The following is a 26,768-nucleotide window of genomic DNA, read 5'->3' on the forward strand; positions in this document are numbered from 1 at the left end:
AACAAAGCCAATGAAAACTCTTTATGTTTCAGGATGTTGCTTAATCCTAGCAATTGGCTTTGTTCAATAGCGACAATGCATTAAATATGTAAAAAGTCATTTTTCCCCTTATTCTGTTATAATATTTGTATTATTTCCCCAGGGTGCAAGTCAGCAGAAATTGCAAACTAGTATTCTTCCTAGATGTCTGGGGGAAGGTTAGTTGGGCGGTTTTGGATATCCTGCAAAAGTAGGCTAGGATTGATTTCACACTACATACTAAATCCTTATTTGTTTACGGTTTATTGAATAAACCAATGGGTTGGTTTTGCACATAAGGGTCTTCAAACTTGGCAGGTTTAAGATCTGTGGACTTCAACTCCCAGAATTCCTGAGCCAACATGACAGGAGGAGGAATTCTGGGAGTTGAAGTCCACAAATCTAAAAGCTGTCAAGTTTGAAGAGCCCTGGCTTAGATAAACCCTGTCTGTAACTGATACAGACATCTGTTGTTTTTTTCTCCACTACTGCTTCCCGTTCCTTCCGAATTTTAATCCACTTGATGCGTCAGGAAAGCTTGTACACTACAGAGCAATCTTGCGCCAACTTCTATTCAAGTACATCGATTTTAGCCTCTCTCTCCTTTTCAAAGGATCATCACGTTGGACTGAAATAGCCTGAATAAAGCCATAAAAAGAACCCGGTGCGGTGAACTCAGGAGTAAGGGGTTTATTATGCTTTCCTCACCTGTCTTTTTCAAGCAATTCAAGCAGGGTCTATCTTTACATTTAGAATAGAATAGAATGAGCTGGAAGAGATCTTGGAGGTCTTCTAGTCCAGCCCCCTAAGTTAAGAAACTTCGCATTCAGATTTATTAAAAAAAAACACACGCCTGTTTCCGCTACTGAAATATATGCAATACAAATAAGCCAATCCATCTATTTCAAATAGGTTTGTTTGCCGGCTTCAAGCTCCAAGCTAGTGTGCAGAAGTGACCTGAACTCCACGCAGGCGGATATTGCGAACCCGACAAGCGTTTGTTGCTCTCTCTTTTCTAGCTCTAGCAGCCTTTGCAAAAGCGGGCGCCGGCGGAGCAATGGAAGCGAAGGCGTTTCTGCGGGCATCGTGCCTTTGCCGCCTGCAGTCGGCGGCGGCGGCGAGAGGCACACCTGGCGGGCTCTGGTTCCGCCGCCGCTACCTCTTCCCTTCGGGGCCCGGCGTTGCGGGGTCTCGTCCCGTCACAGGGCCTGGAGCCCTCAGCCCTTTCGACCGGCAAATGAAGCGGAAGCAAAAGAATTGGGCAGCCGGGCAGCCTCACGCGGAGCGCTGCGAGTACCTGCGGGAAGAGGTAGAGGCGAAGGGGCGAGAGGAGAGGAGAGGGCGCTCCCTGTTCTTGCTGTGCCTTGGGAAAGTATTGAAAATACTTTACGGTTCTGTTGTCAGGGAAAAGCCGCAAGCAATCTAGCCTCCAAATATTGCCGAGATTGCATTCAGTGCCTTTTTAAAAAAGCCAGCCAATATTGTTATGATCCTTCGGGCAATAACGAATACATTATACTTTAAGGCATATCTTGAAAACCTTATAAGGGGTGATTAGGTTGCTGGGGATATACGTGGAGCCTGAGCAAACCTTTTAGCCTATTTTGATTTTGTATTGTCTTTTAGCCAATTTTCTTTTTCTTTTTGGTCTGTATATATCTTTCTTAACTATTCTGACATTATCGATTTAGTTTGGGACATTTTGAACATTTGATTGCCAATTATCTTTAATCAGCCCCCATAAAGTTATGTTAATGGCTGGGGTTAGATTCAAGGTCGTTTTGATTTTGACCTTACTTGGATGATTGAGATGTACATGAGATGTCAAAACTTTCGAACTGCTAAAGCAACTCTTCAGTTTTGTGTAACCTTAATTTTGTTTGTTTTTTAAGCAGCCATTGTCAGACACAGATAGTCCTTGAGTTACACGCATTTGTTTAATGACCATTCAAAGTTACAGTCATTGAAAAAAGTGATTTATGATATGATCGTTGCACCATTCTGACAGTCATATAATTAAAATTCAGGAGCTTGGCAATGCCATGTATTTATGATTCATTTAACGACCAAGTCAGAATAGTAAAATTGGGCATAACTCAACTGCCTTGCTTAGCAAAGAAAGACTTGTCCCCATTGTGGATGTAAGGCAAGAATTACTTACAGTTGGTTAAGGTACCAGACTAGAAACCTGGAGACTTTGACTTATATTGCTGTTTAAGGCACAAGGCCAGCTGGCTAAGGTTGAGCCAGTCATTCACGCTCAGCCCTAGGAAAGAGACAAGGGCAAACCACTTTGAAAAGCCTTGCCAAGAAAACTACAGGCAATTGCCATGAGTCAACACTAGCTCAAAGTATTTTTTTTATTTTAAATTTTATTGAACAAACAAACACAAACAAAAAGAAAAAGAAACATTAAAAACATTGAACACGGTACAATCCTCCTAACCCACACATTGTGTCTTACATTGCTAAATTACATATAAAAATAATACATATTTGCATTCTGTTGTATGTATGTATGTGTGTGTATGTATAGATATATATATATATATGTATGTATGTGTATGTATGTATGTATGTATGTATGTATGTATATATATATATATATATATATATATATATATATATATATATATATATATATATATAATAATTTCTTATTTGTCTTGATCCTTTCTTTTTTCAAACCAACCATGAAACTATCCTGTACTTTATAATAATCCAATTCATCCTTATTTTTTAATTCCTGTGTCAATTTGTCCATTTCTGCGCACAACCAGATTTTCCTAATTATTTCTAATTCACGTGGAGTTGCTTTACCTTTCCATTGTTGTGCATAAGCCAATCTCACGGCTGTAATTATATGAATTATTATAGGAATACACTAACTCGAAGTATTGATGACACTAAAAAGCACGCAATGTCACCAAAAAACAAAAGATACTTTAAAACTAATAACCTGATACCAAAAATGTTTATAAATTGCAGTTTATTTGATTAGATGCCACAATGTGGTCTTCCTTGGTATGTTGTTGAGTAAATTGCAGCCGGATTGTTCACATATTGCATTAAAACAAAATTCATGATTTGTGATTTAACAGAACTGTGAATTAATACAACATAGTAAGTAGAGTGGTACCTTAGTACACATTGTTAAGTGGTTCTGGGAGCCGTGATGAGTACCAAAATGATGAGTACCAAACAAATTTTCCCCATAAAGAATAGTGAGTCACAAGGTAGCCAACACTGACAAGTTCTAGTTTGTGTGTTGAATACCAAGCAAACAGAGAGTACTAGGAGAAAATTTTAGTGTCAAAATGTGTTGAGTACCAAATTAGATGAATTTCAAAGCAGTTGAGTACCAAGGTACCACTGCAGTATGGATCATATCCATTATTAGAATTATCAGAACTAGGATGCAGTCCTTTTTTGGACCACATGATGGCTGCAAAGAATAGGCAATATTAACTCTAGTGGTCACCTGGATTATTTACAGTGTAGTTCTAATGTAGTGACTTGGCCTGAAGTGTGAATTCTGTAATAGTTTTAACATTTTCCCCAAATCCTATGCTAAATATCAAGATTGCAAAAAAAAAAAAAAATAGCAACACAGAATATAGAATAACCAAGTTGGAAGGGACCTTGGAGGTCACGTAGTCCACCTTCTGCTCGAGCAGGAGACCATATACCAACAAAGGGCTGCCCAGTATCTTGAAAGCCTCCAGTGCCTATCTTCTTTTTCCCCCCTGTATTCTAGGTTGGTGGTAGGATGGCCGATCGTGTGTTTGACATAAGCAGGTAAGATTTTATCTCATGTTTTTTTTTTCTCTACAAAATGAGGTGTCTTGACTGTATAATATAAATTTTATTTATTTTTATTTTATTTATGTGTATAATGTAAAATTATGCTATTTCGTTTGTTACTTGAAGTTCTTTACATTTGTCAGTATTGAAAAATGAGGACAAGGAAGTTCTGATCTATAAAACAGATGTGACTAGGTTGCTCTGTCTTTTTTCTGAACAGAAGTCTGGTCAGATATCCCTTAAACCCCGCCCCTTAAATGGCAGACAGATCTATTTGCGGATATGAGGACAGGAGAGAAAAAATTGTGAACTCTTTAGTATATCTATAATCTTGAAGTATTGTGACCTACAGTGCAATCAGAGCTGTCTGTAAGATAAAAAGATTCTGATTAAACAAACAGCATACAGCACAAATATGAACTGTCTCAAGCTTTTATTGTAAATATTGAGACAATATTTTAAATATTTTATTTTAAAATTATGTGAAATTCTAGGATAATCAGCTCATTTGACTGAGAGTCATATGTTTCAATCGGATGTTGATTTGTGGGGCTTTTCCTGTACATTTGCACTAGTGGTATTACTACCGGTTCTGTGGCGTGGCTTGATGGGCGTGGCAGGGAAAGGATACTGCAAAATCTCCATACACTCCCTACTCCAGGGGAAGGTTACTGCAAAATCTCCATTTCCTCCCCACCCCACTAACCTGCTTTCCAGCTCTGTTCTCCTGTGCAGGGCAACAAAAGAAGAGTCAGCCAGATTAGCTGGGACTCGGGAGGCAGAGAATAGATGAGGGCTGGGCCAGTCAGAGATGGTATTTGCCGGTTCTCCGAACTACTCACTATTTCTGCTACTAGTTCTCCAGAACTGGTCAGAACCTGCTGAATACCACCTCTGATTTACACACTTTGGTTGCCACTCTCAGAACATGGTCTTCTTGACACAGGATTGTAGAAGTGAATCATGCCCCCATCAAAAAAGATCTAATCCACCTAAAAAATTTGATGCTCATGAAGCTCAAAACCATTGCTGGCATGTTTGATTGAAGTAATCAAAGGTACATTCAGCAATTAAAAACTTTTTCCTATAAAAATAATGTTGGATCAGGTTGTTGATTGGAGACATGACAAAATACACTTCTGTCTGTTTCTATTTAACTGGAATCTCAGTCTATTCATACAACTTAGATGAAGCTCAGATCTCACTGTAAGTACTACTCGTTGTTCTCACTCTGCATATCAAACAAGACTGGACAAATCTGAAACCTCCAGTTGCACACCATACCTGGTTTTGGGATTCTGGAAACCTTCACCAACCACAGTAACCCAAATTTGGGAAATACTCTCACACTTTTCAACCAGGAACAGAACCGTAGTATAAGCCCTAAAATATGCTTAATATAGTTTTAGAGTGGATTTAAAATCTCATAATAATCTTAAGATTATTATGAGATTACTAGTGACGTGGTGGCTCGGCGGCTAAGACGCCAAGCTTGTCGATCAGAAAGGTTGGCAGTTCGGTGGTTCAAATCCCTAGCACCGCGTAACGGAACTCCCATTACTTGCCCCAGCTTCTGCCAACCTAGCAGTTCAAAAATATGTAAAAATGCAAGTAGAAAAATAGGGACCACTTTGTTGGGAGGGTAACAGCATTCCGTGCACCTTTGATGTTTAGATATGCCAGCCACATGACCACAGAGACTTTTTCAGAAGCGCTGGCTCTTTGGCTTTGTAATGGAGATGAGCACTGCCCGCTAGAGCCAGAAATGACTAGCACATACATGCGAGGGGAATCTTTACCTTAATAATCTTAAAAGCAGAAAGGTTTTCTGCAGCGAAAGAAACATTCTGTTTTCCATTTGTTGCCACTATCAGACTAAGCTGTAAATCAGACAGTTTCAAGGAGGCAATACATCTTTGAAATTTAGGTTAAAATAGACCATTGGTTTGCAGTTTTGCACTTTAATCCTATTTTATTTTTCATTCTTAAGGACATTTCCCCTTGCCTTGGACCTTGGGTGTGGGCGAAGCTACATTGCTCAGCATTTAAACAAGGTATTTTTTGCAGTTTGATTTTTATTCATGCAGTACAACCTGTGGATTGCTTAATAAATAACAACATTCTCTTCTATTGAAATCACATTTGACTGATTTACACAATACATCAAAATAATAAACCATGGGTTATAAACCCAAGAATGCTTGGGTATCTACAAAACACGAAGCTGCAGCTAGACAAATCACATTATAATACATTGTGGGAACCTGCCTAACCTTGTAAATTTGAATCAGACAACTGAACTAAGTAATCAGTCAAGCCTTTGTTGAATACTCAAAATAAGATCTAACAAATGTCACTCCTGTTTAATCATCTTCTGTCTTTATCATCTCAGCTTTTTGATATACTGTATGGTGACAAAGAAGTAACCCTCATTGGTTCAATTGGATTTTTAAGTAATTATGCAGAAGGTTAAGTGTTTTTTTCTGGTGGGACCGATCTATCAGGGCAACCTGGTCTGCCCAATTATAGGGCAGAGTATACTGCTTCGGCTTTCACCTTTCAGCCCCAATACATAAGCCTTTGCAATGTTTCAGAAGTATTTTAACAAAATAATGAACTCAAATAAATAGTTTAATGGCGCATATATACAATATTATCTTTTAATGAAGAAACAGCCTTATCACATACATCATGTTACTTTTTTTTTCTGGCTAGTCAAACAAACAGTTTTCTAAATAAAATCAATAAAATATCTGTAAATTATTCACTACCTGTTTTTCTTTCAGGATGTTGTTGAAAGGCTTTTTCAAACAGATGTGGCTGAAAATGCTCTGGTAAGATTTTTGCGTGTTATTTGTCAGCTATTAACTCATGCTACTGAAAAACTGAAAAGTTGAACTGTCTTAACTGGATTATCCTAAATTATTTTTCTTCTAATCTGATTTAGAAGAACACAATAGATTCAGAAATACCAAGAGTCAATATCATAGCGGATGAAGAATTTCTTCCTTTCAAAGAAAACACATTTAATCTTGTTGTCAGCAGTCTGAGGTAATTAACAATTGATTTAAAGTAGACAGAAACATCTATAGCGAGAATAGTGATTTTTGTAATTGGGAGCCTTAGGTTCTAAAACTGTTTCTAAGATTGCAGTTTTGTGTGTTAGTATATTATATATTTCCCTAATATAATAGGGAAATCAAGAGTTTCGGGTAGTTCAAATGAGTATAAAGTTTCATTGCAAGCTTAAACTCTCGACAAGAATCTGAACTACTAACAGTCAAAGGAAATAAGCGGGAGTTAAGGAATTCAAGGTAGGCTGAACTTAGATCTCTTGTGGGCTTGCAGGGACTCATGGCTGATGACGCATTTGACCTCTCCCTTGTAGAGGTGGTATTCAACTGGTTCTGACCAGTTCTGAGAACTGATAGCGGAAATTTTGAGTTGTTCGGAGAACCGGCAAAGACCACCTCTGACTGGAGATTTTACAGTATCCTTCCCCTGCCATGTCCACCAAGCCACGCCCACAGAACCAAGTAGTAAAAAAAATTTAATCCCACCACTGCTCCCTTGGGCTCAGTCTGGTCATCTTCTACAATATCTGGCCTGCTATAAGAACAAGTTTGGCAAGTGCAATTTATAATTGAGAGGCTAGAAGATTAATATGAAGAAAATTGACTTTACTACATGTACTCCGGCGACGTTTCCAGAACACTGTTTTAGGAAGTGTGGTGCGTTATCTGCAGTAACAAATGAGGAAAGTTTGGCTACTAGTTTCTATATCACTATGTATTTAAGTTAAAGGGATCCAAGATGGCATCTGTTTTGAATTTGCACAATACACTACAGTGAAACTGAAATTTTGGGTGAAATGCACAGCAGAAATGATGCCACATGCATTTATGTTACTTAAGGTCATACTCTTAGTATATTATGTAAATGCAGCTCTGGTGTGGTATATTTTTCTTGTGCCAATATGCCAGTCTGAGTTTGCCATCTAAATTTTATACTGGTGAGAGAGGGTTTTTTTTTCCCTTTTGCTAACTTGCTTTCTATTGTAATTCCTTTTTAGTTTGCATTGGATCAATGATCTTCCCAAAGCCTTGCATGAAGTAAGTACACGTGTCCCCTCCCTTTAATGTATCGATATGGTGGAGAGAATAACCCTTAATCTTAACCATCGTTTTAGCATGCAGATGGCAGCTCCTGCTTGGCCTTACTTGGGCTCAAAAGCTACACTGGTTCAGGCCCAGTTAGTTCGGTAATGAGAGGGACAAGAAGACAGGGGACTAGACTGAGAGATTGAAATGGCATCCCAGAAGGTGGCAGTAATAAGCTACATCCTTACAGTTGCCAAGGAAACTACATCAGTGTATCCCTAAAGCAGCAACAAAATTGGCAAAGCAAGCATCCTCAACTCAGCAATAATTGTGTACGGCTAACAGCTATGATATACTGAGTTGGCAAAGAAGGAAAGGGGTGTAGTAAAGTAGCCTCCTTGAGCTTATTTCCAACAGAAATCAGATTGAAAGAGATACTGACCTATGATATTTTGATACAGCTCTTACCTTCTACACACACGCACGTTGTCCTTGACTTATGACTACAGTTGGGACCGTGTTCGGATCTGATTTTACGATCATTTTTACCATGGTTGTTTAAGCACATCACCACAGCTGTTAAGTGAATCACATGGTTGCTAAGTGAATCAAGTAGTCATCAAGCGAATTGGGCTTCCCCAATTGAATTTGCTTGTTAGATTCTGCTGGAAAGGTTGCAAATTTTGGTTACATGACCACAAGACATTACAGCCATCATAAAGGCAAGCCAAGCATCCAAATTGCAACCACATGATCACAGGTGTAGTGTGACAGCTGTTACTTCAAGGACAGCTTGTAAGTCACTCTTTCAAGGTTGTCATCACTTCAAACAAATAGTCATAAGTCAAGGACTACCTGCAAAGTCTGTCCACTTGTAATATACTTATCTGCTCACAGTTAATACAGCAAAGTGGATAAAATTCAGTCCAGGGCAGCTGTTATGGTTAGCTGGCAGCAGGTATGGATGGCTGAGGAGAGCAAAGACTCAGATGAAGGGCCAGGACCATTAGGGAGTAGACTGCTGCCTTCAGAGATTGTGGGGGCTGGCAGCAGTGATGAGGAGGTTCCCAAGGAGCCTGTGCCAAGTGCGCGTGCGTGCGTGCAGGATCACTCGGAGGAAAGAGCAGCAACAACAGCATGGGTGACTCAGGAATAAGGCTGCAAGGTCATGGCCCCTCCTTCAAGAAGATAAAAGCCAGCCGTGAAACAAATGTTTTTTGTAGAAGGCAAAGACGTTTTGAACCTCCAGCCTCGTGGACATTCCAGTATCCTGAGTTTGTATTTGAAGATTCTTGTATTGCAAATTATTTCATGCCTGTTATCTTTTGGCAGTCTGGCACAGTTTGGCAAGACTTATACTTATCCCAGCTAATTATTCTGCAGAAGCATTAAAAGGTTTCTGTTCTCTTTGGATTGTGTTTGATTTGTTGGAAAAGGGTGTGGGTCAGAATAGCAGGATTCAGTAATCCATAACCCACATGCAACTATGATCAGTCTATAACGATCCAGATTGGCCACATTCTTTTCTTTGCTACCAATTGATTACCAGATGGGAAGAAGAAGATTGCTCTTTTGACAGCTACTAGCAGCAGCAGCAACAGAAGTGCAATATTCTTGTTCCTTTCTTATTCTCCCATCCTATCTCAAGGTTTGTACTTTATCTCCGTGAATAATAATATTGGGCCTTTGGTGGCGCAGTGCTTAGAATGCAGTATTGCAGGCCGACTCTGCCTACTGCCAGGAGTTCGATCCTGACCAGCTCAAGGTTGATTCAGCTTTCCATCCTTCCAGGGTCGGTAAAATTGGGACTCAGATTGTTGGGGGCAATATGGCGATGTTGCAAACTGCTCAGAGACTGCTGTAAAGCATTGTGGAGTTGTATATCAGTCTAAGTGCTATTGCTGTTAAAGTTTTTTCTGCCAGGAGTCGTACCCAGATATTTATTCTTCCTCATTTGAAAGGGAGTGTGCTGTCTGTTTTGGGGGAAACACCTGTTTTTGCATGCATATACATCTGTGTGTGTATTATTGATGTATAACCCTGACTTGTAGCTGCTTCTGCATGTAATTTCCAGAGCCCAAAAGATCTCTCACTTCTGAATTAGAATATTGATCCAGATGTTTGGGGGCAATTCATTGTTGAACTTCTCATATAATACTTCTCATAACAATTGAGATGTGTTAATTTGGATCCTACATCAAGCTGGGCGGCCGTTTCCAATTCCACTAATTGCGGCGAATGCATTGATTAAATATTTCTTGTATTATATATCCAATGAGATTTAAGAAAGAAGTAGGCCTAAGTATTGTATAGTGACTTTCAGTGGCATGCTGCATTACAATGAGATTGGTGTTTACTCTGAAGTAAGACCTTACCATTCAAATATAAGAAAGGCTATATTAGATCTTTATTAATGCCTGGTTTAATTGTGATTTGTTTTAGGTACACCGAGTCCTTAAACCTGATGGAGTATTTATTGGTTCTATGTTTGGGGGAGACACACTCTTTGAGCTCCGCTGCTCTTTGCAACTAGCAGAACTGGAAAGAGAAGGTGGATTTTCTCCACATGTGTCTCCTTTTACAGCTGTGAGCGACCTAGGACATCTACTGGGAAGAGCTGGCTTCAACACACTGACAGTGGTAATTACCGTGTTTCTCACAAAATAAGGCCGGGCCTTAGTTTTTTTTGACCCCTGAAAAAACAGCTAGGCCATCTTTTCGGGGGTGACTTCCCCCCCCCCAGAGTGGCCCATACGCACGTACCTCTCCACGAGGCCATTTCTATCGGCCAACGAAAGCTCCCCAAAGGCAGAGTCCCCACACGCTTCAGCGCGAAATGTGGCTGCACATATCCCCTTGCCTTTAGGCAGTCTCTTTTGGGTGATGGAAGCTCCCCAAGGGCAGTCACCAGCCACTTCGATCGGCTGGTAGAAGTGGCCTCGGGGCGAGCGCGCACAAACACACTCCCCTCGCCACGAGGCCGCTTCTATCGGCAGACGAAAGTTCCCTTGAAGGCAGAGTTCCCAGCCGCTTCAGCGCGTGGCGTGGCTGCCCATGTCCCCTCGCCTTTAGGCAGTCTCTTTCGGGCGATGGAAGCTCCCCAAATGCAGTCACCAGCCACTTCGATTGGCTGGTAGAACCGGCCTCTGGGCGACCGCGCGCACCCACACCCACACCCACTCCCCTTGCTGCGAGGCCGCTTCTATCGGCAGCGGAAAGCTCCCTTGAAGACAGAGTCCCCAGCCGCTTCGAGGCAAGGCGTGCCTATACATCAGGTTCCCAACTGCAAACTCAATGCAACTGCAAGCTCAATGCAATGTACATATGCTGTTGTCAAAATAAATATCAGACGACCCCAAGATTCCCGCTGCATTTCTACTTCCTGAGCCGCTCTTCTTCGTCCCCTCAGATAGCCCATTCCCCCCCGCCTTGATTTCCCACTGCAACCATTTGGATCGCAGGAGGGTTGCTAAAGAAGCTTTTGTCTTCTCCTGCCCCACTCTTTTAAACTTCTCTCTGCAGCCCTGGAAATCCTCTCCTGGGGACTCCATCCCAGCTCCAACCCTGTTTAGTTTTCATCCTTGACAGGTCCCCTCCCAGGTGCTCTCTGGGAATCCAAGGCTTGTTTCCTCCCCCCAATCTCTGACTTGAGCAGAGCAGGCACTGGGGTGGGCAGAGAGGGGGCGGAGTGGAGGGGCTCCTGGTTTTTTTGCCTGAGCTGGGTGAAGATCATCCTGGTGGCCCCAAAGGGTGGTCTTTCAGATTGCTTTAATGATTAACAGGACGCTTCCCTGAACCCCCCAACTCCCTCCAGTGGGGAGGACGGTGTCTTGCTGGGCCCGGGAGAGATGATGGCTGCATTGCAGGGGAGAAACACTCCCCCACCAAAAAAGCCCCTTGGGGAAACGTAAATGAATGAATAAACTCAAAGGGTCTTGTGACAAACACCCCCCACCCCAGGTAAATTGCACCAACAAAAGAAAGGTGGCGGAAGAGCAGGGACCTTCAGGTTCAGAAACTGTTGGTTAAGCACAAGCTGCTACTTCTTCCCTTCCTGCCCTCATTTCACGTTGCCTTTGATCACAAAGCAAATCTTAATGATAAACAACCTTTTTGTAACTTACCCTGCATGCCAAATCCAGCCACCACCCCCAGGGGAACCACAAAGCGACACCCCAATTTATTAAAAATCCACCATTTTAATAAAAATAAATAAACCAAGCCATTTATTCAAATACAGGAACAATTTATTCAAACACAGGAACAATTTATGCAAACATACGTAGGAACAATTTATTCCAAAACAGTTATGTCATCTTCTTCTAGAACATCGTCATAACACTTCAAAGCCTGAATTCCGCCTGGCAGCTCTTGTGATTCCATTGCCTGTAAAGGAATTCGTCCCAATCGCTGATGTTTAGCAATAGAGGTCTCCTTAAAGGAGTATCTCTTGTCCATGTATCCCGCCTCTCTTGTCCATGTATCCTGAGCATTGGCAACACAGGTGTCAGTGATAGGATCCCATGCTTTCTTCACCCAACTCGCAACCTCTGCCAGGCTAGGCTTCACAAAGTTTCCTCGTTGATTTCTCTCCATGCGATTCTCAATATAGTCATTGATTTGTACCTGCTGATTGTCCTTGAATGGTTTGTTTACTGCAAAGTCTAGGGTTTGGAGATGTGCTGTCATTCCTGCTGGGATCATTATTTGATCCACTCTTCTTTGTGCAAGGAAACGCTTCATGTCTTTGGCACGGTGAGTGCTGGCTGCATCCCATATCAGCATGCCTCTTTGGCCACCTTGCACAACAAGTGGCAGTATTAACTCGATCCACTTCCTTATAACACCCTGTGTACACCAAGCCTTTTCGGTTTCAAGCACATAAGTCCCTGAAACATGTTCAATTTTTTCTTTTTTGTCCTTGGCAATGACAAGAGGTGCTACTTTTGTTCCATCCAGACGAATGGCCTAGATGCACATAATACGTGCACTTTCATATCCAGTTGATGAAATGTAAATTGACGAGGCACGCCTCTTATCAATTGTTGTTTGAGCCTCTTGGCCCCAAAAAACTGCAGCCTCATCCATCGCAATCATGTGAGAGACATTATATTTGGAGAAATCAATGTCATCAACAAATGATTTAAAAGCAAGTGCCCTTTGACAATCTCAGCATCTTCTAGCTTGAAGAGTGAGGTGGATCTCCTCAGAGACAATCCATATTGCTGAAGGAAGCCATCCAGCCAGCGATGAGAGGCTTTGAATTCTCCTTGGGTAATTTCAAACTGTGGTGCCATTGCAAGGGCAAATGCTTGAATATCAGCCCTGTGTACAACCAAAGCCTTTGCTCTCCTGTCAGCAATCCATTGAGCGATGGTGTCTTCAAGTTCAGGATATAATGGATGCCGACCTGATCCACACCTGCACTTCTTGGCATTTCCCTTCTGCACCTGTTGACTGAGGTTATCATACTCAGCTCTCCATTTTCGGACCATACAGAGATGCAACACATTCTCTTTGCAAAACGCGGTCAGATTCTTACCACGAGAATCCTCCACGATTGCTTTCTTGAATTCCACAGACCACAGAGTAGCTCTTTCTTTTTAAACTCATCTTCTCTCTAGACCAAAATAAAAATCACTTTAGATCATTAACTCAATTAATCAATTAACCCAAACACATTAAGCCACCTTGGGGTGGTGGCTGGGATTTGGCATGCAGTTGGTCAGTTACAAAAGGGTTGTTTATCATTAAAATCTGCTTTGTGATCAAAGGCAAAGTGAAATGAGGGCAGGAAGGGAAGAAGTAGCAGCTTGTGCTTAACCGAGTTTCTGAACCTGAAGGTCCCTGCTCTTCCGCCACCTCTCTTTTGTTGGTGCAATTTACCTGGGGGGGAGGGGGGGTTATCCCAAGACCCTTTGAGTTTATTCATTCATTTACGTTTCCCCAAGGGGCTTTTTTTTTTAGGGGGGGGGAGTGTTTCTCCCCTGCAATGCAGCCATCATCTCTCCCGGGCCCAGCAAGACGCCGTCCTCCCCACTGGAGGGAGTTGGGGGTTCAGGGAAGTGTCCTGTTAATCATTAAAGCAATCTGAAAGACCACCCTTTGGGGCCACCAGGATGATCTTCACCCAGCTCAGGCAAAAAAAAAACAGGAACCCCTCCACTCCGCCCCCTCCCTGCCCACCCCAGTGCCTGCTCTGCTCAAGTCAGAGATTGGGGGAGGAAACAAGCCTTGGATTCCCAGAGCGCACCTGGGAGGGGACTTGTCTAGGATGAAAACTAAACAGGGTTGGAGCTGGGAGGGAGTCCCCAGGAGAGGATTTACAAGGCTGCAGAGAGAAGTTTAAAAGAGTGGGGCAGGAGAAGACAAAAGCTTCTTTAGCAACCCTCCTGCGATCCAAATGGTTGCAGTGGGAAATCAAGGCGGGGGGGAATGGGCTATCTGAGGGGACGAAGAAGAATGGCTGGCTCAGGAAGCAGAAATGCAGCGGGAATCTTGGGGTCGTCTGATATTTATTCTGACAACAGCATATGTACATTGCACTGAGCTTGCAGTTGCATGGAGTTTGCAGTTGCATTGAGTTTGCAGTTGGGAACCTGATGCATAGGCACGCCTTGCCCCGAAGCAGCTGGGGACTCTGTCTTCAAGGGAGCTTTTGCCTACCGATAGAAGTGGCCTCACGGCAAGGGGAGTTTGTGTGTTTGTGTGCGCTTGCCCCGAGGCTGCTTCTACGGCCGAAATGGCTGGAGACTGCATTTGGGGAGCTTCCATCGCCCAAAAGAGACTGCCTAAAAGTGAGGGGACATGGGCAGCCACGCCACGCGCTGAAGCGGCTGGGAACTCTGCCTTCAAGGGAGCTTTCGTCTGCCGATAGAAGCGGCCTTGCGGCGAGGGGAGTGTGTTTGTGTGTGCTCTCGCCCTGAGGCCGCTTCTACCGGCCGATCAAAGTGGCTGGTGACTGCATTTGGGGAGCTTCCATTGCCCAAAAGAGACTGCCTAAAGGCGTGGGGATAAGGGCAGCCATGCCACGCCCTGAAGCGGGACTCTGCCTTCAAGGGAGCTTCTATCGGCTATCAGGGTATTCTAGCCTAGGCTACCTGCAGGCCACTCCTAAAGGCCAGTTTTCTCCCCATCCCCCCTACCCTTCCCCCCCATTTCTCTTCACCTCGTGTAATTCTAACAAATGATATGAGAAATGGCAGGGAAACGCATGGTTTAAATAGGCCTAAATTTGGGGGCGGGGCTGAATTTCACCTCATGCCTAGAAATCATGCTGGGCCTTCCTATTGGTGGAGGCCGTATTGTTGGAGAAACACGGTATCTATTACAAGAAAGGAACAATCCAGAAAACTACAACAGCTGTTAGTCACCACTTGTTATCTTGCTTTGACTGAAAGAAATATTTAAGTTGTGGTGTATGCCTTATACCAAGCAGACATAGGAACCAGACCACGAACTGGAATTAATATAAAAATAGTCCTCAACTTATGACCATAATTGAGCCCAAATTTTTGGTTGTTAAAGGAGACATTTGTTAAGTGACTTTTACCCCATTTTATGACCTTTCTTGCCATAACTGTTAAGTGAATCACTGCAGTTGTTTTAACATGGATGATAAGTGTATCTGGCTTCCCCATTAATTTTGTTTGTCAGAAAGTCACAAAAGATGATCATATGACACCTCCCTCCAGGGCACTGCAACTGTCACAAGTATGAATCAGTTACCAAGAATCTGAATTCGGATCACATGACCCTGAGGATGCTGCAAAAGTTGTAATGTGAAAAACGGTCAGAAGTCACTTGAAAATGACGTAACTTTGAACAGTCACTAAATGAACTGTTCTAAGTCGAGGACTACCTTTATTTAACTTTGGCAATTGATCTATAGAGACTTGGCTGAACCTGCCGTCTCTAATAGACTTCTCCATGGATCTAGATCTGAGGGAGAAGAGCTTTACCTGCTAAAGCAGGCATCTCCAAACTTGGCAACTTTGAGACTTGTGGACTTCAACTCCCAGAATTCCCCAGCCAGCGTGGCTGACTGAGGAATTCTGGGAGTTGAAGTCCACAAGTCTTAAAGTTGCCAAGTTTGGAGACCTCTGTGCTAAAGTCCCCTGGATTTTAGCAGAAAGACTTCAAAGTCTCAGATTGTTCAAGTTTCCCTATCCTGGTCATTTAATCAAAGTAGTTGAATGTCTCCCCTCTCCTTTCTAACCATTCGGGGATATTCCAGTATGATCAATGGTACCAAAAGAGATCAAGGAGGATTGTGCTTCCCCAACCTCACACACCACCAAGTAGTGATGGGATTCAATTTTTTTTTATTACCGTGGCTTGGTGGGCGTGGCAGGGGAAGGATCAGGGGTGGGATTCAGATTTTTTAACCGATTCTGTGGGTGTGGCTTAGGTGGTGAGTGTGGCTTGATGGTCATGTGACTGGGTGGATGTGGCTTGGTGCTCATGTTATTGGCTGGGCGTGGCCTACTCAATATCACTCACATCGAGGCACGCATCTCCTCGCCTGGCTTCTCATGTCTGTGGGGATGCAGCAACAGTCATAAGTGTGAAAAATGGTCATAAGTCATTTTTTCAGTGCCATTGTAACTTTGGTCATTCCACACAAGCAAAGTACCAGCAAAGGAGGGGGAAAATATTCCAGAGAAGTTCCTGAGACAGGAAGTCTAGTCCTGCCAAGAATGTAATAAGGGTTAACAGAGAGGCAGTTTCTGTAAGCAACACCAGAATGTTTCCTTCCTGCCTTCCTTACAGGATTAGGCCAGTAATTTCTTCTAACAACTGGTTCTCTGAACTGCTTAGAATGTTAACAACCGGTTCTAGCGAATAGGTGTGAACTGGTAGAATCCCACCCCTGGGAAGAATACTGTAAAATCTCCAGTCAGAGGGGGTATTTTCTGGTTCTCTGAACTATTCAAAATTTCTGCTACCAATTCTCCAGAACTGGTCAGAACCTGCTAAATACCACCTCTGCCACCAAGTATGATCAATACAGTTTCTGTGGTGTATCCTGACCTGACAGCTGACTGCCAAGGATCTAAATAATCCATTTCCTCTAAGGCTATACCATGTAAAGGCATGTTTTTCCCCACAACATTTCTTTAAGAAGGAAGGCTGGGGATGGGTCCAAAGTCCAAAATAGGGATGGGTCCAAAGTCCAAATAGCTGGAATGTTTATTAAGTTGATGGCACACTATAGCTTTTTTCAGAAATGAAGGAAACAATCCTTCCCTCAAGGAAGGACTAATTACTGCTTCGATCCAACTTCCCGCCATCTCACAGGAAACCTTAGCGAGTTATCAGAAACAGAGACCCACCTGAGAAGTGGTGGAACTGGCATTGCAGATGGTTCTATCTGCTTCCTTGGAACACAAACTCAGAATGATTCCAGTTCACAAGAGGACATCCTACAAATTTCCATTGTGTTAGTCCAGGCGAAGTCTAGCTCCTCTTAAATCTAAGCAGTTTTAATGCTAATTCTTCCCAGCAACTCTTCAGATGCCAGTCTTGTCAAACATTCTTGAGAAAGGAGCAAGTTGCATTATAAGGGCTGCTGGATGTCAGTAGGATGGCAACATATTTTGGTTTTGCTGCTAAACATGAGCTTGTATCAGTATCAGACATGAGGTGGGCCTTCCAGCTGTGTTCAGGTATCTTCTCAACCACTTCATATCTCTCATCTCCTCAATAAACCAAGAAACTGCAGTGGATCTCCAGATAGAGAGAGGTTGCCCCGGTGCAATCTAGTTCAGCCCCTACATGACCCATTATTCCAATGGGTGACCATAATCAAACTGCATACCACACTCTTGGGAGATTCCCCAAATGCCCTTTGACCCATTTTTCCCCATTGTGGAGAAAACTGAGTCATGCTGTAAAATTCCATGGCAGTCAAAGAGTAATCTGACTGGTGAGGGTGAGTAAAACCACCCTTTTGCATTGTCTGAATTTCTTTTTAAATTGTTCCCGTCTGTTTTTTGGGTCTTGTTTACCTTGAAAACAAAAACCATGTTTTTAAAATATTTTTATTGTAATTGCCTAGAATTGTTGGGAATTGGGCAGAATACAAATTGAAATGATGGTAAGAAAATATCCTCTATGAGAATTGGTGGAATTTAAAGTCCCTCACCCCCATTTTCCAATTGATTTGTGTCTAACCACATCAAAAACTAGATCTTGCCTGTGACCTTTCATGTACATCAGGCTCTTAATTAGTTGGTCAGGCCTGTTGTTGCTGTGGTTAAGAACTCCTGGGCTGCATCAAGACCCTAACAGAAGGGAAGTTGAGTTGAAATTCCCCAACCTTACAATCCTTGGGACTGAAAGAAAAAAGGGGAAGGAATGATTTAACATAGGGGTGTCAAACTAGCATTGTCACGGTGTCATCATGTGACATATCGTGATTTTTTTTCCCCTTCGCTAAACCGGACCTGGGTATGGCCAGTGCGTGATGCATCTGACTTGTGAGCCGCAAGTTTGACAGCCCTGATTTAACATATTTCAATAAGCCATAGCTTGTCAAATGAACTACATTGTCTACATAACACCAAATCCCAGTCTTTGATTTACCAACCACAGTAGCCAATCAAACCATGATAAGGCTTAGTGTGTTATACAAGCTCAGAGTCTCTGTCCTAGTTATTGACTCTCCTAGCTATTGACTGTTTAGCTAGCTTGCTGGATGACTACTCTTTCTATTACCTGGAGTAAAACTATCATTTGTTGGAGGTTGCTGTAGTTTTTTTCTTATCCAAACAGATTATTCTTCTGTCACTCTGCAATGTTAGCATTTTATTGACGGGCTTCTTCAGTTCAATTAAAAAAAATATTCTACAATATGCAGTGGTATGTTAGATGAAAAAATCATAATTAGCAATATTGGGTTTGACCTCATTTATTTATTTCTAAAGTCCCATTTTTAGAATTAATGTGTTTTGTTCTGGTGATTGTCAAAAATCTCTTTACTATTTCCAGGATTCAGATGAAATCCAAGTTAACTATCCAGGAATGTTTGAAATTATGGCTGATCTACAAGGCAAGTTCCATGGTTTGTTTTTTTTAAAGAGTGAACTACCAGCCTGATTTGACTTTATTTGGAGACATAAATTAGGGTTTATTACTTTATTATTGAACTGTGAGGTATATTAATGGGAATGAACATGCTCTTTCAAGAGAAACTAAGGAAAAATATGTAAATATAGAAGTAATATACATTTCAGGACTTAGAGATGCATAATATAATTTACTCTTGCAGTTTACTTTTTCACATGCTGTTAAGATTGATAGTATACAGTTCTGCATATTGTGTTTAACTTATTCAAAGTCAAAAACAAAAAACTCTGTATGCTATGCTCACCTTTTTAAAATAGGTAGTAAATTCTGAAATTATGCCAAAGAGGTTAATAGTAAAGTGGTCAAATTTGGGGGTGGTGGTGGGTATTTTTGAACATCCTCCAAGTTTGGGGAGGGTTTTAAAAGTGAGAATTATAGCAATTTATCTCTTAGAGGCCACAGCTCCCCTTTCCCCGCTAACCAGCCCGTGGTCACATCTGGAGGGGTTTGGCAAAGGAGAAAGGGGCGTGGAGTCAGATGATAAAAGCATCATTGGGACATCAGCCCTGTTCATTTTCTCCAGGCACCACAGCATTGCATGTGTGCCCCCCCCAAAAAAAAAATATTGTACCCTGCAACACTATACCAGGGCAGTGTTAGCATCTCCTTCCTTCCTCCAGAAACAGAGTTGAAAAAACAGCTATATGCTGTCCCTTCCCTCAAAAGATGCTCACCTCTGACCTAGGGGGTGCCAGAGTGATTTTTTTAAATAAGCAAGCCATAGCTGTGACCCATGCATTCCAATAGACATTTTGTGGGTTTACATTGTAGATTTGTTGAAGGCCAATTTGCTGGCTGCATTTAAGCTAATCATATATATTAACACAACAGAGCTATCACCATACATCAAGTGAAGTAGCTTTTCATTTCTGCCCAGACTTGATTCACCAGAGTAATTTTGAATCACACTGAATCTTTTCTTCCCTTAAATAGTTGAAGGGAATGCTTTGCGAGCTGGGTTGTAACTGTCTTGATTAATCTGTACATTAAAGAGAAACATAGGTTGCAGTTTTAAGCACAATTAGTTGGAAATAAATTCCACTGAATTTAGTGGAGTGTATCTCCCAGGTGACATATAAACCATTGTCCTGTTGTAGAAGGAAGGTATGTGTATATATTTGAAGTTTTATGCTGCTGGTGTTCTGAAGGCATTTTCATAGAAAATTATTTACTGGCAAATCATATTAATTGTACTTTGCATTTTGTATAGGTCCCAGTTTTCGCTGGGTTCATTAATCTTAGTGTATATAAGTTTATAAGGAGGTTTTTGGGCTAAAGACTACATGCTGGGGCTGCAGTCCTGCATGTTAACCTCATTGTTGATGGATAAATTTGTCTTTGAGTAAGCAGAAATAAGATCTTTGGTGTTATTTTAAAACATTTGCACTCATCTGATCCTATTCATATTGCTGAAATATATTCAACTGATGGTGTATGCTGTATCTTCTTTTAAAGCCTAAAACTGTTTTTAGGTATGGGAGAAAGTAATTGCTGTTGGAACAGGAAACCTATGATACATAGAGCGACCATGTTGGCAGCTGCAGCAGTGTATAAAGGTATGAGCTTTCTATTAAGTAACACAGTGGTCGCCAATCTTTCTGGCTCTACGGACTGAGAGAAGCAGTGAGGGGGAGGGAAGCAGAGAGGATGGTTTTGCCTGTGCGCTTCGTTTTCACAAAGGCAGCTTCGCACATGCACTTACCCATCACTTCCACAACTCGCTTCCAAACGGGTTGCGGCCTGTCACCAGGCCACAGACTGGAGGTTGGGAACCCCTGAAGTAACTCATCTTTATCACATGGAAGTAGATTTTGTCACTCTACATTTTCCAGCTTACTCATTTCATGCAATTTTCTGTCCCACCATCTTTTTTGTGGTGCTTAAAAATTTGTGAAAAAGTTTGCTTTCTGTATGTGGTTTGCCTCTTCAGGCAGTAGTACATATAGTCCTTGAATTCTTTCAATTGGGGACCATAATGTTGATGACTAATGTGGTTTCCAAACAAGTCATTACCTGACTGGACACGATTTTATAACCATTGTAATGTGGTTGTTAAGCAGTTCACCATGGTCATTAAGCAAATCCAACTTCCCCAATTGACTTTGCTTGTCAGAAGCTGGCTGGGAAAATTTCAAATTGTGAACATGTGACTGTAACTTGCTGCAATTGTTGTAAATGCAAGCCAGTTAACAAGTGCCCAAAGTGAGATCACATGACCATGGGGTGGTGTAACAGCCATATCTTTGAGGATAGGTTGTAAGTCACTTTGTCTGAGGTTGTCATGACTTCATTGTTAAAAAAACAGTTGTAAATCAAGGACTAACTGTAACAACATTTCACATTCTTTTACCACACACAAATATGCAGCTTTGGATAATTTTCCTCAGTAAATAAATGAGCAAATATAATATTTTTGACTCATTTGTCTAATAAGGTTTTATTTATCAACTTTAGGATTTGTGTGGTGAACAAATCAGGTTTTAAGTCACATTTATACCAAAATATTGAAAATTCAAAAGGTTCACAAATGTTTAAGCACCATTGAATGTACCTTTCCAGCATAGGTGTGTAATCCACTGGCCCTAATACTAAAGGGAGAATGGAAAGCTACAGTCAGTAACACACGGTTATGATATAAAGTTGTCATTCTTTGTTGATTCTTCTCATTGACTGCCATTGTTATCAATGTTGTTATCACTGTTGTTAGCACAACCAGGGTTCAGCTCAGAGACAGAAAAGGGAGAGGAATTTAGGCCAAGAGGGGTGGTGTGGTTCCAATGAACCCATTGAATTCCCTTGCGTTCTCTTTTGACAGTTCCTTATAGTTGATAAATTTGCTGGCACAGGGACTTGAACCAATACATCTGAAGCATCAAGCTGTCTTGAATCGGATATAAACCACTTATTTTATAATGGATTAGATAGGTTTCCGCTGTATTCCTTTTTGCTGCAATGAAATAAACGCAAAATGTTTCTTTTTACAGAGTTGTATGGAAATAATGATGGGACAATACCCGCAACGTTTCAGATATATTATATGATAGGATGGAAATTCCATAAATCACAGGTAATATTTACTTTCCCTGTTATATTTACCTTCCTTTATTTAGCCACCCTGTAACACGTGGGGTGACTAAACAAGAGTATGTATTAGGGTTTTTAGTTGATTTTTTAAAAATAAAAATAAAACCATATTATTTTACTTAACACTTGCTTCTTAATATTTAAAACGGCAACTTCTTTCTCCTTTTCAGGCACAACCAGCAGAGAGAGGTTCTGCAACAGCATCATTTGGAGATCTGAGAAAAATAAATGAACTTATTTCAGGCAAAAAAAACACTTCGACATGAAATATAGTAATACAAATTGTACATAGCCTGTTGGATATTTAACAGTTATCATTTAACATTGACAAACAACATTATTTTCCCCAAAACTACTTCGATGTCTAGGACAAAAAGGGGGCCTTTATTCCTGTTTACCATGCAGTGGCTGTATTTTTATATGCAAATAGTAGTAGCAAAATTGCCAATTTGATCTGGGTACATCCAGAGAAATGATAGAGTGTATTTCTGTACACATATTACTTGCCTATGTGAAAATATGAGAGGTTTGGCTATTCAATAAAAGAATAAATGAATGATGGAGAGGAGACTTGGATAGTTGCTCCTACGAGTCCTGGAAGGTCAATTCTTTCTGCTGCAATGCTTGCACCCTCTGTGAGATAATGTGCCCTCTGTTATCTAGTGGGCTGTTTGATGAAAGCCATGTAATTCCACTATGCCAGGCCACATCCTTGTAGGACTTAAATTGTTGGCCAGGATCCCAAGGCTCATCAGTGAAGAGCTGAGATGAAATGTAAATGGTATACAGTAGGCTATGCTAAGAATAAAGGAATAGTGGGCTTCTATTTGTATGTTTATCCCATAGGTAACTATCACAATGACACCACATGCATTATCATATCATTAGAGAAATGTATCATTGCACAATGACATGTTAATTTGAGCCACTTGTAGAATATGATGCAGAGGCATTTCCCCACCTTGCCACCCCAAGGTGTCAACCAAAATAATAAAGATCCAGATGTTTTCTTGGTTGCAACCATTTTCTTTCAGAATAAATTTCTCAACTATCTAGAATAAAAGAGTTTTTTATGCTGCATTAGACAGTTATATCAGGCATGCATGCTGACTTGTAGCAACATTATTCAAAGATCTATCACTATTTATTTTAGCTTTTGCATTTGTTAAAATTGTTATTTTTTTCCAGTAAAAATATCATAAACCACAATACTTGGATTGCAATATTATGGCTTCAATGGTTTTGCAGAACTGCTACATTTAATTCCCCCTACTATATATACATGCATGTGTGCCTGTTGTGTATAAAATAAATCTTACGCTTCCACATTTAACTGAACCGTAGTTTACCAGAATTAACTCCACATATGATCTACAAATAAACCAGTCACATGTTAGCCTATTATGTTGTGAGAATCCAGCCCAGGTGGGGAGGGATAATTTGGAAGAGTTAATCAACTGACCTATATACTACCAAAACTCTTGTGTCTGTATCCTTTAACTGGGCGAAACAGTGCATCATAGAGCAACAATTTTTGAACCAAGGTACATCAAATGGTCTCACTTACAGATTGTGCCCAAAATACAAAACACATAGCAGCCATGGAATTGAAATCTGGCAAATGTTATAAAGCATTTTATGATGTAAAAATCACCATGGAACATTTGTGTGACATAATACAGTAATTTAACATAGAATATTATAAAATATTCCCTATGGTCAACTCATGTTTATGCTATGCAGTTCAACAAGGGGCTATTTTCAAGTGAAGATATAACTCTATAAACATTTCCCTGAATTTTCCAGTGAAAGCAGTACATCAGAAATTCTGCCATTATTGAAGGCATTGAGGAATTTGGGAAGAAAATATCCCTAAAACAATGGGTCACAGGTTGTCTAATTTTCTTTAAAATGAGGTCCATTTCACTTTTGGTGTGCATGGCAAGTTGGGATCAACCAGATGTATAATAATCCATAATTTTTCTTCCAATGTGGAGGAGATGAAATCACATAATGATATGGGGAAACTGATGTATGGAAGAATTAAATACTCAGAGATTGCTGGAAGGAACTCAGTGAAGCAGTTCTTCAGCTGTTCAAAATATTTAAGTTGCAGTATTGCTGAACTCTGAATGAATCAATCACACATCAAGATGGCCGCCTGCAACTGCATGCACTTGTCCTAAGTGTCTATTACTGCCTGTTTAGTTTCCATACTCTCACAATGCACAATATTATAGGTGTATAAACAATCTAAAGCTTCAAATTCCTTGTTCTAATTGGAAGGGTTTGGGTGATGGATCTGATTCTATCAAGACTATCAAGCCAAGAATATGGATGGAACACTTCTTTTCAAATTCAAAAAGTTTTGCACAACTGTACTCAAAATTAGTTTGGCTTATTTGGAAGTTAGTATATTGTGTGAATCCCATCCTTGTGCTTTTTTGTTATGTTATATGGCTTACCAACAATTGTATTTAACTTAATGGTGCAGAATGCCAGTTAATGCTACTGAGCTTGGAACAAGGAGACAAGAAGAAACATTTAGAATAAGTGTCTAAACACTCAAATAGTTGAAGCAAAATCCATTTGAGCATTTTAGATGTCCTAAATATTTGATCTTTTTACATTTTCAAAACTACATTTCAGTACTCCTATTACCCCTTCCAGAGGTGGGATTCAAATTTTTTAACAACCGGTTCTGTGGACATGGCTTAGTGGGCATGGCTTGGTGGTCATGTGACTAGGTGGACGTGGCTTGGTGGTCATGTTATTGGCTAGGTGTGGCCAACTCAATATCACTCACATCGAGGCACACATCTCCTTACCTGGCCTCATGACTGTGGGGAAGCTGCAACAGTTGTAAGTGTGAAAAATGGTCATAAGTCACTTTTTTCAGTGCCATTGTAACTTTGGTCACTCCACACAAAGTACCAGCAAAGGAGGAAAAATACCTCAAGACGGGAAGTCCAGTCCTGTCAAGAATGTCAAGGGTTAACAGAGAGGCAGTTTCTGTAAGCAACACCAGAATGTTTCCTCCCTGCCTTCCTTACAGGATTAGGCCAGTAATTTCTTCTAACAACCGGTTTTCTGAACTGCTTAGAATGTTAACAACTGGTTCTAGTGAGTAGGTGCGAACTGGTAGAATCCCACCCGACCACATCTTATTACTGTGCAGTTTTTATGGTTACATTCTGTTGTACTTAATTTCAGTCTATTGACCTGGTGTTCATCAAAGAGCTAAGGATTATGAACTAGAAAGAAATATAACAGCCAGATAATTATCTGTGGAAGCCTCTGACTGCTGTCTTATATTAGCAAAATGAAATTAAATGCAAGAATTATCCTTAGAAGGGCATGGTTGCATAGTTTGATTGGTTAAACTATAATATCCTTTCATTCACCTTTTGTACAGCTGAACTCAGGAGATGTGGATTCTTCTGTCCTTTAATTAAACAGACTGGCCCAAATGTCTGTGGCCCAGTTTACATAATACTAAAACAATTAAAAACAGCTTACACGTTTGGGCTTAGTGTGATACACAAGCTCACTTATAGCGTTGTATTATATACAAACCAGGCTACTGTGGTATGTTCAACAAATTATGGTTAATAACTTCTCATATGCAATGTGTGAATCTTCATGCCACCAGTGTTAAGGTTGAAAATGATACCTTAACATCAATTGGACCCAATTTTTAATTGATTTGCAATCTTATGTATGCTATATATAAGTTGTGGTAAAAAGAATTAACGTATTGTCTTACCGCTTCAAATATAGTGCAGAAATCATGTAAAGGCTATTGCTTTAGGGGAATTGAGTGTTTTTAGAGATATATTACTGTAGTTTGACAAAATCAAGATTAGTTTCAGTCTGCAAATACTTCTTATGTACTGAACATATATAGTTATGTTAAATAATCAGAAAAATATGTGTTAAAAATGTAAAATAAAAAGCAGAATTATAACCTTTATAAATTATTGTTAGAAAAAAATTCTGCATAATACTTCTACAAGTCATTGAGTATGTCAAGGAGCTCAAGAGGTCATCTCTGAAACTTTCTCTGGTTTTTGAAAGTTCACTACATGTTATTCAAATGTGTGTCTGTATGTAGTCTTTTTCCAGAATAACACCTGGAATAATCAGATCTCAGCTTCTTTTTTTGAAGAAGAATAAGTCTCTGTTCCTTTATGTAGCCACTATTCTCTTGCCTTTTAATATTTGTAACCAATGAAACATCAGTCCCACTAAAAGGTGACATTTACACTGAATGGACTCACAGGTTTATTAAATCACAGTGTGATTTATCTGATTTTGGCTTAGCCTGCTTTGTAAGCCAGGCCATTCTAGGTTGAAGGCTATGATTTAGGGCAGAATGAAACACGGACTCCACTCCTACTACTTGTTCAGGAAGCCAGATTAAAACTAAGATGCATTAACATGCTAGAATGAAAGAGTCAGCAATGAATTCAAATGGGAAACTAGCTGTAGTAGGGTTGATTTCTGAAAATATCGCCATGCACTCACACACATTAAATAAACAAAGCTCTTCATGGCCTTCTGCATGTCAGCTGGGTGTAGATGACATGGTGTCTAGGGGAATGGGCATTAGTGTTTCTGGCTGTGAGAATT

The 26,768-nt window shown here is 40.7% G+C and overlaps 1 protein-coding gene across 3 annotated transcripts; it reads left to right on the forward strand.

The window, feature by feature from the left end:
- The first annotated feature begins 988 nt into the window (after positions 1–988).
- On the forward strand, positions 989–22,697 carry NDUFAF5 (NADH:ubiquinone oxidoreductase complex assembly factor 5). Of its 3 annotated transcripts, none has more exons than XM_026712822.2 (11): positions 989–1,327; positions 3,776–3,816; positions 5,813–5,876; positions 6,609–6,656; positions 6,770–6,873; positions 7,895–7,934; positions 10,365–10,562; positions 18,915–18,975; positions 20,525–20,608; positions 22,037–22,119; positions 22,307–22,697. In XM_026712822.2, exons 1-11 carry the CDS (start codon positions 1,076–1,078, stop codon positions 22,400–22,402), a joined length of 1,071 nt encoding a protein of 356 aa, XP_026568607.2. In that variant the 5' UTR covers positions 989–1,075; the 3' UTR covers positions 22,403–22,697. The 3 variants fall into 3 exon arrangements, 2 of the variants coding, with proteins under 2 accessions (XP_026568607.2, XP_087775402.1); XR_015740652.1 differs by having other exon boundaries at positions 1,034–1,327; positions 20,508–20,608; XM_087919276.1 differs by lacking the exon at positions 10,365–10,562 and having other exon boundaries at positions 1,033–1,327.
- The last annotated feature ends 4,071 nt before the right edge of the window (positions 22,698–26,768 follow it).

The sequence above is a fragment of the Pseudonaja textilis genome, chromosome 1 (genome assembly GCF_049901715.1).
Source record: "Pseudonaja textilis isolate UNSWEBS1 chromosome 1, rPseTex1.2, whole genome shotgun sequence".
Classification (NCBI taxonomy): domain Eukaryota; kingdom Metazoa; phylum Chordata; class Lepidosauria; order Squamata; family Elapidae; genus Pseudonaja; species Pseudonaja textilis.